The sequence below is a fragment of the Cheilinus undulatus genome, linkage group 4 (genome assembly GCF_018320785.1).
Source record: "Cheilinus undulatus linkage group 4, ASM1832078v1, whole genome shotgun sequence".
NCBI lineage: Eukaryota > Metazoa > Chordata > Actinopteri > Labriformes > Labridae > Cheilinus > Cheilinus undulatus.
Window position 1 is genome coordinate 45831896 of NC_054868.1, and position 20478 is coordinate 45852373.

The 20478-nt window shown below is 38.2% G+C and overlaps 1 protein-coding gene across 1 annotated transcript; it reads right to left on the reverse strand.

Annotated features, from left to right (window-relative positions):
• Positions 1-3805: 3805 nt before the first annotated feature.
• On the reverse strand, positions 3806-16688 carry LOC121507780 (perforin-1-like). The gene is made up of 10 exons (XM_041784120.1): positions 16377-16688; positions 15502-15581; positions 13204-13249; positions 9116-9252; positions 8833-8971; positions 8666-8746; positions 7553-7615; positions 6372-6862; positions 6173-6266; positions 3806-4018 (listed from the first exon to the last, which is right to left on the reverse strand). Exons 1-10 carry the CDS (start codon positions 16668-16670, stop codon positions 3806-3808), a joined length of 1638 nt encoding a protein of 545 aa, XP_041640054.1. The 5' UTR covers positions 16671-16688.
• Between the last annotated feature and the right edge of the window lie 3790 nt (positions 16689-20478).

Here is a 20478-nt window from a genome sequence, read left to right on the forward strand (position 1 = left end):
CAGCCAGGGATAAAGTTAATGCTTTTAGCAGAGATAAGGAAAGGCTGGACCTTATCTTGATAGCATGTAGGGAAAACAGAGGGAGTAAAGGAAGTGATATAAAAAAAAACCTTTTCTGCCACTTGAATAAAATAATAAAAGCGAGGTAATTATATTCAGAAAAAAACATGGCGGAGAGCGAGCACGTGGGAGGGAGAGACCTGGAGTGCAGGTGCATGATTACAATGACATTAATGCATGCATCCTTTTTAGTCATTGTTGTGCTGATTGTATAAATGCTTGTTTGCTTACTATGGATTCACTATGAGTTATATTTTGCCATGAAATGCTAGCTCAATATAGGGCTGTGTTACATGACTTTTTATTATAAACATAGCAGTGTAGTACTGACATAATGCTTGATATCTCCTGTAATTATTGTTTTGCAGGCCACACATACTCTTAAAGTTGGCACACGGATGCTCAAGCTGCAAGCACACTGGAAATGAGGGAGTTAAAGCAAGAAAGGTAAACTGTTTTACATTTGTTCTCACTATGACTCACCTCCCAGCACATCAGCCTTAACCTGGTCCACACTGCTAAAGCCCACAATGCGGATCGTCTCCTATAACTCCCCAAGCAATGTGTACAGTGTCATTTTTACCAGAATTTAACTTAATGTTAGGTATACCCATTAATATGGTGCAAATATCTAAACAGCCAATCACATGGCAGCACTTATTACATTTAGGCATGTAGACATAGTAATATGCCGAATTGGGAACCAAGGGTCTGAATGAGTATTTAAGGGACTTGGAGCATGCCATGATTGCTCGTACCACACAAACTAGGCTTTCGCTGTTGGTTTAATTTGTGATAAATTATCATAATGTGCAATGAATTTAAGCAATTTCGCAAGAAGGGTTCCCTCCAAAGGTCAGTGCTTTGTAGGGGTCCCTGCATGGTAAAGTTTAGTAACCCCTGTTCTGGATGGTATACAGCCCCAATTCCAAAAAAGTTGGGGTGCTGTGTAAAAGGTAGATAAAAACAGAATGCAATGATTTGCAAATCTCATAAACCCATATCTTATTAATCATATGACATAAATAACTTACAAGATGTTGAAACTGAGACATTTTATCAGTTCATGAAAATATAAGTTAATTTTGATTGTGATGGCAGCAACACCTCAAAATAAGAGAAGAAGATATACAAAAAAAAAAACAGATTCTATGCGCGTAAATAAACTTGCAGAGATTTGAAGGAGTTTTACAGCGACAGAACAAGGCCTGGTCTTTTTTTGGAACCATGGCACAAACCACTGTTGTGCAATGATGGGCATTAACTTTGTAATGCTTAAAGCTTGTAAAGTCAAGTTAAACTGAGGGTTATCTTCCAATTTACACACAGTATCAAACCTTCACTAAGGGTTTGAGCTGTCACTGGAGAAAGCATCATTGCAAAAATTAAAGAAATCAGTTTAGACTTGAGAAAAAGAATTGTTGATGCTCACAAAGCAAGAGGATGTACAAAGTTGTCACTGCATTCTCAAGTGTCAAGAACTGGAGTGAAAAGTATCATCAAGAAACAGTCTTGACCAAGCCTGGCAGAGGCTGGAAAATACAGATTTAAAACTCTGGAAAGAAAACTAGTGAGAGATGTGTCTAAAGACCCCAGAAGAACTGCCAAGACATTAGTGAAGGACTTAGCCAAGTGCACTGTGATGGACCAAGAAAAACTCCACTTCTGCAGAAGAAACACCTTCAAGTTAGACTGAAGTATGCTAAGGACAACTTGGAGAAGAATTATGAATACTGGAAGCTCATCCTTTGGTCAGATAAGACCAAACAAGAGCTCTTTGATCATAGAGACGTTGCTTGTGTTTGGAGAAGGAAGGGAGAGGTGTATAACCCAGAGAACACCATCCCCACACCGTGGAACATGATGGTGAGAGTATTATGATGTAGGGATGCTTCAGTGTGTCTGGAACTGGGAATCTCGTAGAGGTGGAAGGAATCATGAAGACAGAAGGATATATAAAGCCAACTTTCCCAGATATTCTAGTTTTTGTTTTGGGTGCCTAGATTACTGAGTATGACTGTGTTGTTATTAGAAGTAACACATTCTGTTTAGCTCAATTTAATCTGCATCTACATATATTTTTGGCCACTAGTAGGGTGTGGGTCTGTTAACCAGGTAAGGGGCTTACTTTCATGTCGGTCCACACCAAAACACTCTTTCAAGCGACCTGACTATCACAAAATTTTACTAAACCCCTGAAAGTCTGCAGTTTGGCGTTGTTGGTGTTCTACAGGGGTCTCTGAAACAACTCAGACTTAAAACATTTATTCAGACCAAAGCTAATATCAAGAATTAATCTGATCTATTGTTAAGGCAAGCTGTTGTCAATTTTTCAGTAGGAGCATAGGCTTTTAACCCATTCTTATAGCATGTAATTACCTTGCCAGCTGGCTTTGTTAGGTCTTTATCTTGTTTTTAAACATCAACTGGAGCCCCTATATATAATTTTACATTAGCTTCAAGACACTGTCTGCATTTGGAAATAAACTTATTTATTTATTAAGTCCTTGAGAAGTTGCTGGCCATAGTTGCTTTAAAGTTAACCTTTCAGTAAACAATAAAAATGCATCATCGATCAGACATAACAGCTTTTTATCCCTTTATTATCTAAATGTGGCCCCATCACCAAAATACAGAAACAGTGACAAAAAAGAACAAACACCAGTACTAAGTAATATAATTTCATACAGTGGTAAAAACTAAACAACTAAGCTGAGATTGAGGCTAAGTACTACAGATGCATGATATTGATTTTGGAAACATTTGATTCTATAGTAAATGATAGATTCTTTTTCATTATTTCATAAAAAAGTTTAAAGCTAGATTCTTTGTTTTTATTACATGTACATTTTATCCTCCTGAGACCCTGCATGTATGTATGAAGACATCACATTTGTGGCTTTCAAATTCTGCTGATTTTTTTTGGATAATTATTCCAGAATTTCCTTAGAAGTTTCAGCATTTTTCTTAGAAAGGGGAGGAAGTTTCTTTGAAATTTTTAGGAACATTCTTTGTATAATTTTCTTTTCATTTTGAAGTTTGATTTAAAGTTCTTGTAGGGGGATTTGCTTTTAAAATTTCAGGTACTTTCCTGTTCAAAAACAAGGCTTAGGTTTTATGCAAATCAGGCCACACTTATCCCAAATAAGTGGGAGAAAAAATGGTCTCTCAAGTCTCAGGAGGATATGTAAAATGTATTTTTAACCACGATAGTAAACCCAAACTACATCTGCCTCTCTGAGAGTGACAAACAGCGCTGTAACAAGTTGCTGACACTGAGCACTGTAGAGCACAAAATAAAGAAAAAAAGTTACCCCTTACATGGAGCTCAAACTTTCAAGTAACCACACCATTATGTACAGCAGAGATATTGTCTTAAATATAAACAAATCTTCCTATCTGTATATACTTTAATTAATATTATAAGCTATATTCTGCAAACACCAATAATACCCTGTATTGTGTATTATTTATTATGACGTGTGCTGCTGACCTCTTGGTCAGGTCACCCTTGTGAAAGAGATTTCGGTCTCAATGGGTTTTATCTGGTTAAATAAAGGTTAAATAAATAAAAACCATGATTGTATTATGCAGCCCTATTAAGCTCTGAAAGGAACTAGTGTAATAGTAGTTTCAAAAAACCTGTTAGAATGCGATGTTCATTATATTGCAGGAATGTAATCATAACCATTTTCATGCAGGCTATCAAGATTTTTAATAGATCATGCCACCCAGAATGCATTTCTCACTGTGGAGATGGTTTGTACAGGTTACATTTTTCTCCAGTCAAGTGGCGGTCGCAGGTCAGAGTGTACCGTATCTCCACACCTCCTCTCTTTGCTGGACAGGTGTATGTGTGCGTCCCCTGTGTCAGGTACCTCATACATGATCCCAAAAGGTCGTCACTGCGCCGGTCTTCATCCCAGACTTGAATCGTCAGACCCAAACGTGTGTCCACCTTTATGAATTAAGGAGAGAAGTTACAGTTCACTCATTTGAAGCCAACAAAACTTGTTGTTATGTTGTTGTTCTACACCAGAAGATTCAAACCACTCATTAGCAAGAAGAATAAGGAGGAACAGGCTGGAATTTGCTAAAAAAAAAAAAAAAAAAAAAGTGTAGGGACAAGTCTCAAAAATTTAGGGACAAAGTTTTATGGACTGATGAGACAAAGATGGACCCTTACCAAAGTGATGGAAAGTTTGGAGAAAGAAAGGATCTGCTCATGATCCCAAACATATAAGCTCATTTGTGAAACACAGTGGAGGAAATGTCACGGTTTGGGCTTGCATGGCTTCTTCTGGGACAGACTCATTAATCTTCTTTGAAGATGTTACACATGATGGCAGCAAAATGAACTCAGAATTCTACAAAAAAAATGTGTCTGCCAATTTAATGAAAGATGTAAACAAACTGATTGGGAGATCCTTCATCATGCAGCAAGATAATGACCCAAAACACACTGTCAAAACAACAAAAAAGTTTGTCAGGGGCAAGAAATGGAAGGTTTTAGACTGGCCAAGTTAATCTCCAGACTTGAACCCTATAGAGCATGCGTTTAACCTGCTAAAGAGGAGACCAAAGGGAGTAACCCCCCAGTTCAAAGAACAACTGAAGGAGGCTGCAGTGAAAGCCTGGAACAGCATCACAAAAAAAGAATGTAAAAGTTTGATGATGACAGTGAGTCATGGGCTTAATGCAGTTGTTTCAAGCAAAAGATTGACTGGGTCTCTGTCTCAGGTGAAGGAGTTCAAGTATCTTGGGGTCTTGTTCACAAGTGAGGGTAAAAGGGAGCATGAGATTGACAGACGGGTTGGTGCAGCAGTACAGTACAGTATTGTACAGGGTCAGCAAACTAAAAAGTTTTTGCAAAAACTTCTCCCATCTCTTTGGGACTGAGAATTAAAAAAATAATCATCCTGTGGCAAAAGTCTTCAAAATATTCCCATTTTTACAAAAAAAGTCCCTGGGCTTTTGGAAGTATGAGCCACTACTTAAAGTGCAATGACTCTAAGGGGCACATCACAGCCTCTCTGTGTCTCTTTCTCTCTATTGTAAGTCAGCTTATTAGCACTCCAAGAATATTTCTTGGATTAAAGGACTAATGTCGCAGCAGGACCTTGAAAAACTTTTCCTTGCATTTATCTTTAGTTGAGTTGACTACTGTAACAGTATCTTTACTGGTCTGCCTAAAAAGTCAATCAGACAGCTGCAGCTGATCCAGAATGCTGCTGCTCGAGTCCTCACCAAGACCAACAGAGTGGACCATATCACTCCTGTTCTGAGGTCTCTACACTGGCTCCCTGTCTCTCAGAGAGTAGCCTTTAAGATCCTCCTGTTATCTTATAAAACACTGAATGATTTAGGCCCAAAATACATCAGAGACCTTGTAGTCCAGTATGAACCATCCAGACCACTTAGGTCTGGGAACAAACTCCCAGAAAACATCAGGTCTGCTGAAAGTCTGAGCTCTTTTAAATCAAGGTTGAAGACACACCTGTTCACTGCTGCCTTTGATTAAAACACTGTATCATTTTTCAAATTTTCGATTTCAACTAGAACTCTGCTCTGTAACTTTTACTTTCATGTCTTTGTCTTTATCTTTTGTGGGTTTTATTTGCTGTTTTTAATCACTTTGTTAATTTCTTTTTTCTTTTACAATTTTTTATTGTCTTTTTTTTCCATTTGTCAATGTATTTTAATGTCCTGTGTGACGCACTTTGTATTGCCTTGTTGCTGAAATGTACTATACAAATAAACTTGCCTTGCCTTGCCTTATGAGTCATTCAGACCCTCCTCTGTAGTTTATATGTCTGTACACGAGTGCTGACAATGTGCACAGTAGTGGTTACTGGTTTGAATTTAATCTTTAAAGATCTTGGAAAGTCAGCCAAGTTTCAGACTTGCTAGAAAACGCTCTGTAAGAGATTTGAAGGGTTAGTGTCATTAGAATAGCACAACTGAGCGCTTTCAGAGGAAAAAAAATTGGAATTCGTTATGATTTACGGTTCAAAAGTGATTTAACTTTGAATAGCATGTCTCTTCTTGTCATATACAACAACACTGTCTCTGGAGGATTAAGCAGATTCTACAGGAAATTATTAGTACTGACCTGGTCCACGTTAAAATGGGAGTTCCAGTAAGGATAGTCCGATCTGATCATATGAGTTTTTTGTTGGAAGGAGCCATAAAATATCTTGGCATACCTGTTAATAATAAAAAAGACATTAAAAGCTAATAGCGATATTTTGTGTATGTTGCAGCATGTTTACAGTGCATCCCCCCTCAACAATGACTTGTACTCTACGTACGCTTCAGTCTTGCCCCATCTGTCTCCTTTCAGACGCCAGGCTCGAATGATGGTCACCTCCAGTGTTCCTCTCCAGGCCTGATACGGGCAGCAGTTGTGGTCCAGGTTAGGTTGACGCTGGCAGTAAGATTGTTTGGGTGTGCTGATGGCATTTTCTTTTAAGTAGTCTTCTGTGGCAGCCTTCAGTCCTGCCTTCTGTGCCCAGTGTGGCACCAGCTCATACAGCGGTCTCAGGGAATACTTGACAGCATCAGGGTGATCCTTGAGAGTTTTCAGCCAGTTTTTGAAGCCCAGGGAGTCATTGTGGGTGAGTGAAAACTCCCCCACCCAGCCGATGCCTCCCACCACCTCAGTCATGTGGTCTTGGAAACTGAAGCTGGATGAGGCAAAGGTGCTGTGGCTCTGGAGGTCTTTGTTACAAGCCAATAGTCCAGCTGTCACATTGACTTTCCCCAAGCCTAAATTGATGCTTCCTGATAAACAGTGGTACAGCTAGATGATAGGAGGAGATATCAAATGTTAGTTTGGTCAAGTAAAGGTTGGCAAAATCCTTGTTATTATTGATACTCTGATACCAGATCAGTTTGTTCAATGGGTCACAACTACTGCTAAATAATTAATTGATCTCTTTTCTGAATCAAAAAAGTTCGATGGCACGCACATCCCATAAAGTTGAGTACTGGGTGCTGAACCAAAAAATATATCAAGCAAAACAGGTGAATGAATCCGCACACCAGAAGCTGCTCCAAGAGCTTATTTAATGAAGATTATCACCACAGGGTGGTTGAAGGTGGAGGTCTTATGGGTGAAGTTGCACTGGGGGCAACTACCACATCTATAGTTACCAGAAGGGATGGACTGTAAAAAGTGAGGCTGTGTGATAGGTGGGAGGTGGGCATGTACTAAAGAGTTTCTGAGGTTAGGTGGTCTTCTGTAAACAATGTGCGGTGGTGTAGTGAAGCCTTTGAGTGATGGATCAGATGCTATGATATTCCAGTGTTTATTGAGAATGGACTGCAGGCTTTTACCAAGAGGAGAATATTGAACAATGCAATTGATTCTTTGTTCAGAAGATTTAGCTCTAGTTTTATTGAGACATTCAGCTTGTGTTACATTGTCAAAGCACCTACATGCTTGTTCAACCCATTCTTGTTTGTAATGTCTTTGTTCAAACCTTGTTACTAGATCTGAGGCTTGAGCCTGGTAGTCCTCATCTGTGCTGCAAATGCGACGGATGCGGCTGAACTGAGAGATGGGAAGACTTTTCTTGAGAGGGATGGGGTGAAATGATTGTCCATGCAGGATAGAATTTCTGTCTGTACTTTTGCGGTACAGGTTGGTTTCTAGTAGACCACCTAACCTCAGAAACTCTTTAGTACGTGCCCACCTCCCACCTATCACACAGCCTCACTTTTTACAGTCCATCCCTTCTGGTAACTATAGATGTGGTAGTTGCCCCTAATGATTTTAATGATTTTGTTGATGTGCTCACCGGGTCCTATTAGTATTGTTTGTGTGGATGTTATTCTCCCAGTCAATGGCTTAAATGTGTACATTGTCTGTTTTCCATTTGCTGTGGGATAGATATTTACATTTAGTCACTACCTGTAGTATGAATATCTTTATATGGTTATTGTGATATAAGATTATCACTTGTCTTTAATTGACAGGGGTAATTTACTACTTTTCTATATATTCTTTGCATGTCACTATGATGAAGATGGCTCTCACCCATTTTGAGATATTTTTGACTCACTTCAAACTTTGATCATAAGACTGTGATCTAATAGTGTACACTTGTCTAAAAAATATGTGACTTGCAAATGTCTACAGAATATAATATGTGACTTGCAGATGTCTAAAAAATATGTGACTTGCAGATATGTATATATTTCTTGGTATGTCTTATCTTTTCACCAACATTATTTTGTCATGACTTGTCAGGTGATTCAGACTATACACATATATGGAGGTGCATCCCCTCTGTCTATTTGTCTGATGAAGGGCTTAGACCTGAAACGTCACATGTGGTGATAATCTTCATTAAATAAGCTCTTGGGGCAGCTTCTGGTGTGCGGACTCATTTACCTGTTTTGCTCTTTTCTGAATCAGCCATTCAGAGTGAAATGCCAGTGCTGAATTACTGCAACACAACAGAAAAACATCTGCTGCTGGGCAGAAAATGGTGGTTATCAATATTAAACTGATGCTTCTGTGCATCCCTAGAGACCATCCTAGTACAAAGAATGTACTGTATGTTAGTTGCAGTCTTTTCATATGTGTTATCATACTTACCAAGTAAATGTTCATGCCAATCAGTCTGGACAAACAGGTACTTGTAGCTGTGACTCTCCTGAACTGCCCACCCAAATCAACCTGAAATTACAAACAATATTTTGTCAGGGAATCTGTGTTCATCTGAGGTGAGAAAACAAAAGTGATGTGTCTGTGTGTGTTTCAACCTGGCTGATATAATGCGTGCCATAGGTCCCTATTATCTTTCTGTATTGGGCCTTGGTTGAGGGGTTGTAGTGCATGGGCAGTCCTTCAATATCTTTACTGAACTCAGAGCTGAGGGGCGGACTGTTTGACACACGGAAACTAAACGCACAAAGTATTTTTAAGAAAGATTTTTATTGTGACAAAACAGGACGGAAGTAAAAAAACAGTAAAATGCAAATAAAAAGAGAAACAAAAAGATAATGCAGGGATGTAGTCATGCTATCCAGAGTCTTTCTACCTTACCTGTAATGGCGACAGGTGGCTGTGTGAGTGCTGAAGGTGTAGCGGTCGAGTTTGCTCTTTGCTTCAGCAAAGTTATACACAGAAGACTGTGCTCCCCCCACTATCAGGTCAATGGTCTCCTTCCACTTTAGTTGACCCTTATAAAGAATAAGAGTTAATTGAGTTTCAAACATATAAAGCATGGTGCAGAAGATTAAAAATTCAAAATATTAAGTAGGCAGGAAGTACTAGTTTTACTTGAAACAAGTTTAGATAATTTGTTTTGGGGCTTTATGCCTTTCTTTTGATTGGATAGCTGGAGAGAGACAGGATATATGGGGAGAAAGAGGGGGGACCTTTGTGATAAGGTCTGTATCCTCTGCACATGAGCACATGCTCTACAAGCCGAGCTAAACCAACATCCATAAAGAAAGTTTAAATGATAGGATTCAAGCTATGCAGCAGATTTTACTTGGATTCATTCAACTAATCATTAAAATACCTCTTCTTAAAAAAAACAAAACAAAACAAAAAAAACATTAAAGAGTCCTCCCAGAAATGCTATGTTCTACTTTTAGATCTAAAGATACTCTCTGGCCAAGCATTGCCTCGAATCACAAAACTCAGATCAAGTCTTTAGACTAAAAATAATCGCCTTTATGTTTATATTTCATAACATTTTAGCTTGGCCACTAGCTAAAATTAAACAAAAATCTTCATTCCACTTGTGCAACCCCAATTCCAAGAAAAGTTTGGATGCTGTATAAAATGTAAATTTAAAGACAATGCAATGATTTGCAAATCTCATAAACTCATATTTTGTTCACAATAGCACATAAACAACATATTGAAAATGAGACATTTTACCATTTCATGTAATATATTAGCTAATTTTGAATTTTACTGTAGCAACCCATCTCAAAAAAGTAGGGCCAGGGCAACAAAAGGCTGAAATAGTACGTGGTACCAATGAAAACCAGCTAGAGGAGAATTTTGAAACTAGCTAGTTTGGGTGGCAACAGGTCATTAACATGACTGGGTATTTTTATTTTAGAGAGGCAGAGTCTCTAGGAAGTGAAAACAGGTAGAGGTTCACTAATCTGTGAAACTCTAAAAATTGTGGAACAATTTCAGAAGAATGTTTTTTGATGTAAAATAACAAAGACTGTGAATATCCTTAACCTTGCAGAGCAGATGGATATGCCCATTTCCTTGTTTTTCACCGGCGAAACCATCTTGTTAAGCTCCCATCTGAACCGTTTGGACCCGGTTAGAAAGTGACAGGACCAATCAGTGATGAGGGGCAGTACTTTAAGGCGTGGCAGAGTCGTGACGTAAACAAGCAGCAGCAAGAGGCCGGTGCAGTTATGGAGGAAGACATTAGCGTGGATGTTGCTAAAGTGTACGTTTTATTAGAACTTGGCGATATTTCTTTGTTAAAAGAAGAACAAAGAACAGCAGTTGTTTTCTTTTCAAAAATGACAAAAGTCGAGTACTTACATGTCTACAGTCGCCATGTTTCGCGTTGTTCCTCGGTAGCTGTGCACGTGCAGCTCAATAGCGGCTACATCAGGTGTTTTGTTGCTCTGATTGGCCCGTAGAGATGTGACATACAGAACGTTCATCCAGTCACACTCTGAGTTTTTTTCAAAGCCTCTGCCTTTTCTCAAACGTTTCCTATCGAAGCTTTCCCAGATGGATGTGTGAAACACATCCATCTGGCATGTCAGGTTAGATAATCCTACCATTTACGGTACATATGTGACCTAAAGATTCAGAGAATCTGGAGAAATCTCTGTGTGTAGGGGGCAAAGTTGAGGGTCAGAATTGTGTGCTTGTGATTTTGGGGCCCTTATGCGGCACTGAGTTAAAAATAGGCACGAGTTTGTACGGGAAATAACTGCATGGACTAAGGAACACTTCCAGAAATCATTGTCTGTCAACATTGTTCACTGTGCCATCCACAAATATAAGATAAAGCTGGATCATGCAAAGAAGAAGCCATGTGTGAACACAATCCAGAAACACTGCTGTCTTCTCTGGGCCAAAGCTCATTTAAAATAGACTGAGGCAAAATGGAAAATTGTTCTGTGGTCAGATGAATCAAAATTTGAAATTCTTTTTGGAAACTATGGATACTGTTTCCAGTGGAGCAAAGAGGAAAGAGACTGACCAGCTTGTTACCAGAGCACAGTTCAAAAGCCTACATCTAGGATGGTATAGGGTTGCATTAGTGCCACATCTGGAAAAGCACTGTCAATGCTGAAAAGTATGTAGAGGTTTTGGAGCAACATATGCTCACATCCAGACAACATCTCTTTAAGGGCTTTGCATATTTCAGCAAGACAATTCTAAACCACATACTGCCTTCATCACAACAGCATGACTTCACAGTAGAAGAGTGCGGATGCTGTCCAGACCTTTCACCAACAGAAAACATTTGGCGCATCATAAAATGGAAAGTCTGGCAAAGACAACCCAAGACTGTTAAGCAGCTAGAATCTTGCATATGATAAGTATGGGATAACATTCCTCTCTCAAAACTCTAGCAACTGAGGCCTGTACATCAAAGCTGGATTAACACACCCAGGATATCTCTCCGCTAGCTGGATTGACTTATGAAGACATTTGCAATCCAGATCAGCTGTACGACGAAGCTGGTTATCAACTCGGTAGTTGCATCCAGGGTTTTCCAATCTGGATCAGTGCGCGCTCACATAAAAGGGGTGGTGTTTGCAGCGTCTGACCAATTGCAAACATGGAGAAACCCTGTAGAGCAGTGTATTTCTCAGTGGAGGAACAGACAATCATTCTTAAAAAAATATGAGGAATTTAAAGCAATCATCCACGCCAGAGGCAACACTGTCACCACAGCAAAAGCCAGGAAGGAATGCTGGCAGAAAATTGCTGATGCTGTTAATGCATAAGTTTGTCAGATTATACAATATTAATTCATCGGACAATGTAAACGGACAGCACTCTGATCACTCAGTTTCACTTTATTACAGCACAGATGTTTGGGGCAGAGCTTCCTCGCAAATTTTGTGTTGTAATATTAATTCCTCACCGTGACTGCATGAGTAGTTGTGTGTTCCATTAATCCATGTTTCTGCAGTTATGCCATGTGTGACCATTATTATAAACCCCATGATTTCAGATGCAACCCTAGTGGAGCAAAAAGGACTTGGGAACAAGTGAAGATCAAATATAAAAACATACTCAAAGCGGTGAGTGACAAGGCTTTATTTCTCCACACTGTCTCTGTTGTATGAATGAAATTACCCGAATTTATTCAATATTGTTTGCAGCCCATAGGAAAAAATGCAATTTAAAGAAAACAGGGGAGGGCCTCCTTCTCAGGAAATAGGCTGTCATCGGGTAAATTGAAAGGATTGCATCTATCCCTAAATATTCTTTCTCTCCTAAGCGCTCTTCTCATGCTCTGTGCACCAACATCTACAGGATCTTCTAAGAATGGGCAGGCCATTATCCAAGAGAACTGATTAGTCTGGAGGCGGTGCTTTTATACTCGCTGATCTCGTATCCAGAACATAACCTGCTCGGGAGCGGGTTAGCCGTTCAGCATAAGTTACCGCGGTGATTTATCCCGGTAAGAAGTGAACCAGTGTCATCGTACAGAAAATCCAGGGTTAATCCTGAAGTTATCTCGATAAGAGAAGATCCAGCTTCGTCGTACAGGCTTCTGGTATCCTCACCTCGCAGATGTTTACAGACTGTTATGAGAAGAGGGGATCCTACACAATGGCAAACATGGCCCTGTCCCTACTTTTTTTTTTTTTTTAGATTTTTTGCTGCCATCAAATTCAAAATGAGCTAATATGTTTCATTAGATGGTAAAATGTCTCAGTTTTAACAGCTGACATGCTGTTTATGCTCTATTGTGAATAAAATATGGGTTCATGAGATTTGTAAATCATTGCATTTTGTTTTACATTTTACACAGCACCCCATCTTTTTTGGAATTGATTTTTTTTAACAAAACAATAAAATAAGGGTCTTATCAGTTGTGATTTCTGTTTCCAACTCTTCTAACATGGTATACAAAAAACTGTTCACATTTCTTTCAAAATGTTGTAAAGGATTCTTACGAGCCAGATAAAGTTGCTGGAGAAGGTGAAATGGGCAGCCAGTAATCTGTGGACACAAGGCAAATGAAACAAGCAAGATGCTTTAATTACTAATTGCATCTAAACATTTACATTTATTGTTCCAGAAAAGAAAGTGGTATATACACTATACACATATATACACTTCCTCTAAATCTTAACCTTGGTGACACCAATTTTTCTGATGTCACCCCGTCCTCTGTGCCTCTTCCACGTGGAGTCCCCCAGGGCTCAGTACTTAGATACTACTGTTCTCTATGCACATAGTCCCCCAAGGATCCATTACATGCAGCTTTATCCTAAAAGTCAGGGTCAGATTTTGTTTTTATATGTGATTTATTAATAAATCTGGATTAGTTTGGATTTAACCCTTTCATGCATAGAGGGCACAGCAGTGGACAGCTATTTAAAAGCCATTTGCTTGCATATGCATGGATTTTAATGGCAAAGTAGACCCTAGTACATCATCCTATCCTCTATCCTATCCTCCCATCCTATACACTGACATGTAGTGGCAAGCCATTGTATGTGCATTTATTTCCTCTTCAGACCAAGCCATTTCATAATATTGCAAAGCAGATGGATACGTGTTTCTCACTGGCAAATCCTGCTTGCAAAGCTCCCGTCTGAACAGTTTGGGCCAGGTTAGACAGTGACAGGACCAATCAGCGATGAGGGGCAGTACTTTTGGGTGCGGCAGAGGCGTAAGGCTTAAGGAAGCAGCAACAAGGGACTGGTGCAATTATGTTGGAAGACATTAGCGTGGATCCTGCTAAAGCGTCAGTTTTATCAGAACTTGACATTTAAATCATTAAAAGAAGAATAAAGAACAGCAGTGAGTTATTTTCTTTTCAAAAAGACAAAAGTCGTGTACTGACATATCTACAGTCGCCATGGTTCGCGTCATGCAGTTCCCTATGGAGTTTAGTCCTCGGTAGGGGCGCAGCTCAATAGTGGCTATGTCACGTGTTTTGTTTCTCTGATCGGCCCATAAAGATGTGACAGACAGAATGTTCATCCAGTCACCCTACGAGTTTTTTTCAAAGGCTCTGCCCTTTCCCAAACGCTGTATATGAGTGGTTTACCAGATGAATGTGTGAAACAAATCCATCTAGCATGCCAGGTTAAGCCAGTCAGGTATGCCACTTCCTTCTACTCTGGAATACCTTTGCAGGTAAAAAAAATGTAGCATTAAGTAACATCTAAGGAGTCATGCCATTGTTACATTTTCCAATAATTGGGTTAGGGTGTTTCATCCATCCACTACACTTGACATCATGCATCAGTAGCTATCAACAGTACTATTACTGTGGCTTTAATCCTGCAATGTACTCAATCTGTAGTGGTTTTTTGGCTGTAAATAAATGTATTTAGGCTATCAGAATGCAGTTAGCTGTTTTTGGTGTATTGCCATATTTTGCGGTGCTCAATAGCAGATCGTGACAAGAAGGCCTTCAAAATACGATAGAAAACACCATCTGAGTGAAGTGAGGATGATGTTACAGGCAGTTATGATGAGTGGCTGCCAGCAAAAGAAGGATTAGCTTATGCTAGTGGTTGTGACAGTGGAGCTGAGGGAGCCAGGAATGCTGAAGAGGCACCTTTAAGATCCAATTTGGCCCCAAGGATCACTGGCCCCAGCTTATCAAAGCCAAAAATGCAAACAGGTGCCATAATACTACATGCTCCCATTAAAGTATATCTACATGAAGTGTCTCATGGCTTTGTGCTCTGGGTGCTTTTCCAGATTTTGTATGAGGCAGTTTTTTTTTTTTGAAGCCTCTCTGTAGAATTATTGTAGTATCAATACAGTGTCTCTTCAGCTGAAAACTAAAATGCTTGTTGTCAACTCAAGTGGACATGTAAAAATCTCCTTGAAAAGTTTGGTTTGAAAAAAAAAAAACAGTAAAAAAAAAAAAAAATCATGTTTTCATGCCAATTAATAACTATGGGAAAAATTCTGACTGAAGATTTCAAAATGTGTGCATTGTTAAGAATAAAGTCTAGTCTAGAATAAAGAGGGTTACTTTAAATGTAACTATGAAATGTAACATAAATGTTGTAAATGTAATGGTGCAACTGCTTCAATAGATGTACTTTGCTATTTTTCACTGCTTGAACTAAATGACTTTTAGGGGCACTGATGATATACTTTGATTCTCAAACTACACTGTCTTAGGTTTGGCTTGAATGAAAATGGTTGGATGTTAGAAAGTACTGCCTGATGAATAAATAATACAATAAATGATACATTATTAATTAAACATTATCAAAGATTACCTGGCAGTGGTGGATACACGGCTTCTGAGATGATCATCACAGTGGCTGAATGCACGCCAGTCCACTGCAGAGACTGGCAGCTGAAAAATAAAAAGAACAACACAGTTAACATGTTAGCATGTATATGATGGTGCAATATGTGTTATAACCATTTTATTTGTATAAAAAAGTGTGGGAGTTGTAAGTACTTCATCAAAGCCTAATCTCAACATAGTTCATACTTAAATAAAGCCAGTAGAAGAAACTTTTTGACAGTTATTGTGGAAAATATACTGTCATGTACAGTGGCCCTGAATGTCAACTGCAAAAACCTCTAACAGATTAAAAAACATAAAGCCTAATTGCAAATATTTAATGAAATGAAAAAAAGGGAAAACCTAAAAATTGTCTTTTCACACACAAAAAAAAAATGTAATGAAGCATAAATAATTTTGTTGAATAGAAACTATTTCACAAATGGCTAAAATATTTCATGGAAGATACACAAAAGTTTTTTTGTGAAATATTTTGTTTCACTGATTATTTTTGCATTTATTGAAATGAGGCTAATGTTGCCTCTTTAACAGCTTTTCTCCCTCATTTTGTCAGAGTTTATAAATAACCTTGTAGGGTAGTGGTTAGATTTGAAGGACTTCGTAGTTAATGTAAACAACAGAAGCTGGATCTGTTTTCATAAACTACCTATAAAAAAGGATCCCAGAGCACCTCTGTATGCAGTTGGAGCTTTTGGATATCAAACGGTTTTTAGTATGCATCCACTACTAGCATAAAGGATTACTGCTTGGTATACACATACCCTCATATAAGGTCAGACAGTATTGATTCAAGGTATAAATGGGGTCTCAGAGTCTTTGTGTTTTTCTGGTTTAACTTACCTTCTGCAAAGTGTTGCCCTGCAGTGGGTTAGGGCAGAGTCTACAGTTGCCTTCTGGGGTCAGGTAAGTGTTCACATCAATAACGTAGGCTCTTTTACGTTGCAGGGTGAGCAGATTGAAGCCCTCTCCTACCAGGTTGTGTCCCGGTACGAATGGAGCAGACTTGCACTGGTTGTGGGTTCCAATCTGACAGGAGAGAACAGGGGAGTGGAAGGACAGGAAGAGAAGGAGGCTTGGGTAGAAAAGGAGCAAGGCTGAAAAGGAGATCATGACTGGAGCTGAAGACAGAGACATATACAGAGACAAAGAGGAGAAAAGAGATGAAAAGGTGAGAAGAACTTTGGCTGTTTTTTTTAAACTGTTTAACTGATAAAAACTGAAAAAAAAGACTTTGTAATAAGGACATACAGTACTGTTTTATACACTTTGAAGCAGAGAAGGGAAACTTACCACAAGAGCCACATTCATCGAAGTCTCACCATCAGAGGGCCAAACCGTTAAACACTCTTAATGAGTCAGTTATAGTTATTTTCAATTGTATGAAAATAAATGTGAAGCTTTCTTCAGAATTTATCTATCATCATACTTTGAAACTCAAATGCATAAAGGGTTTTTAGATTTAATGAGTTTAAATCAGAATCATAGCCATAAGCTACTTGCAAATGCAAATTATGCAATGCATATAAAAGCAAGGCAGTGATGGGATGAGGTCTCTGTTAGAGCAAAAGGCCCCTAATTTGTTGGTACAACATATTTCCATTTTTAGATTTTTAAAAATCGACTTTCAAGTTATACTTTAGTAAGAAAAATATATACAAATAATCAAACATTACTACAAGTTAAATGGTTACAGCCCATTTTAAGCCGCGTAAACTCACTACACTGATTTAGACTTATGCAGTATACATGTCACAATATATCACATGATGCTAAGACATCAAAATGCCATTTCTCCCCTGTCTTTTTAGTCCTAGTTTCTTTATTTTTCAAACTTAAAGTACTTGAAATTTAATTGTTGACCAAATTAAGTGTTGCCTCTGGTTTGCTAGTTGCTATCAGTTGGCCTCAAGAGGGTTATCTAAACCTTTCAAAACAAACCACCTATTTGTAATTTTTGCATTAAAAGTGAACGTTCCTTGTGATGAAGCTCTACCTGATTTTCAGACCTCAGCTGGGTTTCTTCTGCGCTGGGAATCTTCTAGATGAGATGGAGATGAGCAGATGTGTCAGCCAAGCATGTGGAGATACTTCCAAGTCTGCAGGTAGCAGTGCTTTTATAGGTGAAGTAAATCAAAGAAAAAATGTTGAACAGCGTAATTAAACCAGATGAACCACATCTTAAATGCCAAGAAAATAGGTCATCTGTAAATCCTTTACTTGAAAATCTTGAGTGACGACATTATTAGTATCTGTACAGAACATAAAATTGTAACGATTAACCTCCACCCATGCTAATTGTGTCAGTATTAAGCATTAAATGCTTTACATCCCCAGTGTCTAACATTCATTTAATTCATTACATTTAACTGTAATGGAAAAAGATAATAACATCCAATTCAACCATTTATGTAATTACATTGGGATGTTGTTTCCTTTTAGCATAATGGTGGAAAATTTAAGGTGCAAAACAGTGAACTTGTAAACAGAGTACACCCACTATTATGTGACACACCAGGGTTATTTAAGATCTCATTCAATTTGTCACCATACACACCTCTGCAATTTGTAAAATTGAGGAATAAGAAAAGAAAGAGAGTTAATCTGTTGCTTATGTGACTGTAGGTGTGTGTTTTGGTGGAGCATTTAGAGAAAACAAAAGACAGGAGAGACAATAACCTGAGTCAAACATCTCTGAAAAACAAGTAAAACTAAGGCAACTTGATGAAACAAAAATACACATTTGATCTTTGAAAATATATTTACTGTGAAATGACAGATGGTTAATCTCCCTAAGGAGATCATTTATCATAATCACATATTTCACTGAATGCTAACATGCAGAAAATATCTGCTGTCTGCAGTGAGATCAAGCATTTTCTTAAAAAAAAAAAAGTATTATACCAACTACACCTCTGTAATGACGTGAGGGATTATGAACTATTGCGCTATTTATTTCACAAAAATACAAAAGTACAGATATCAGTAAAAACTTTCATACCAAGGAGTTTATGGCACTTCAATGCATTTTCTCCAGTGTTGCACACATGTCATGTTTTGTCTCCCAGGAGGGCACTTTATCTTGTTTTGTCAACTTAAATGGCACTTAGATGGCAACCTACAGAGCACTTGATCACATTTTGTCCACCAGTATGGACCCCAGGAGGCACTTTATCTCATTTCATCCATTGGAAAGGCACCCTAGGGGCTTTTGATCATGTTTTGTCTATGGGAAGGGCGCCCTACCTATCATTTTTTTGCCATCTAGAGTGGGGTACAGAGGGGGTACTTAAACACATTTTGTTCATCTTGATGGGGAAAAAGGGGCACTTTATCAATTTTTTTTCACCTTGATGGAAAAATCAGGGGCACTTTATTCCATTTTGTACACCTAGATGACATATATGATTTTTTTGGCCACCTAGATAGTAACCTCGGGGGCACTTCATCATTTTTACCACTGGAAGAGCACCCTACAGGGCACAAATGATCTTTTTATCCACCTAGATGGAAACCTTAGTGTTACTCCATCATGTTTTTGCAATTAGGGGGCATTCTTGAGTTTACTTTATTTTTTCATCTATTAAAGGGGCATCTAAGAAGGCATTTTTAAAAACATTAGGCCATAATTGCCCCTCTGTCCCCCCTCTGAGTCTACCAGTGGTTGTGGGCAGTACTTGTGTCAAAATAAATGAGAATTAAGGACTCAGGCCTTCATGTGATCTCTTGTCTGCTTTGTTCAGTAAAATGCAATTTATTATAACTGAAGAAAATTTAAAAATACATTGAGTTTAAGGTATTTCAAAGCATCGAAACTTACTTTGCTGAAGGCAGATGATTGACAGTAACATGGTTTTTCATACGTTCAACTTTAACACTGACCTTGAGCTGCTGCTGAGTACAAATTATCTTTGTTTCTGTCACAGGTGTGTTTGACAGGAAGATCAATTATAACTTAACCACTTAATTATTGGTCCTGTAAGTTATATAGCAGTCAATGACACCACAATCAATAATGTAAACGTTAATTGATGAGGTCAACAAGTTTCACTCCTCCCACACCAGCCTGATTAATATCAAGCTAAGAGAGTCTAATGAAGTCAACCGCTTAATGTCCATAAACATCAGTAACTACATTTTGAAAATAATATTTAGGGTAAAACCTTTATTCTCCAAGGAGTACTATGCTACACTCTTTAATTTTACCCTCATTTTTCATGGTCATGGATCAAATTTCACTGTCTAGTATCATTGTTTCTAATGAATGATGGCATAAAGTGTCAAACATTTCAGAGATGTGTGAGATGAACTTCTCTTATTCATGCTCATGAATAAGAACACATTCATACAAAATTTCACTTTGTATTTAAATCTAAGGCTAGTAGGCTTTATTGAGTTGAACTTAGTCTTTGTTTTAATAAAAAATGTTGAGTTATTTTGACTGCAGTTTTGATAAGAGGAGCATTTGATGACTGATAATCATAACTAAACCATTTTTAATGGTAACACATATTCAGACAGGTATTTTTTGGTCTAAATTGACCCTGTTTGGTTTGCCTACATAGTATTATCACCCAGCTCTGAGTTAGACTTTTATAGTCAACTTTTTCTATCATTAAGACTGTTTATACTTATTTTTATAATTTGATATGCCTCATTTGCATGAAATTACACTGTTTAGAATCAGATTTAGCAGAAATTGTTTATTATTTTGGCTCAAGTGATGATCATAGTAGGGTTTTTTGGGATTTCCCCGGCATGCCTTTTAAAATTTAATTGCTTATTGTTAATTTACATCCATTTTTTGTTATTGTTGTTGTGTTTTGTTGTATTTTAAAATGTGCAAATAAATCAGATCCTGTCAGATGAGTGTCACAGGTCAGAGTGTACTGAATCTCAAAGCCGCCATGATTTACGGGACAGCTGAAACTGTGAGTCCCCTCGC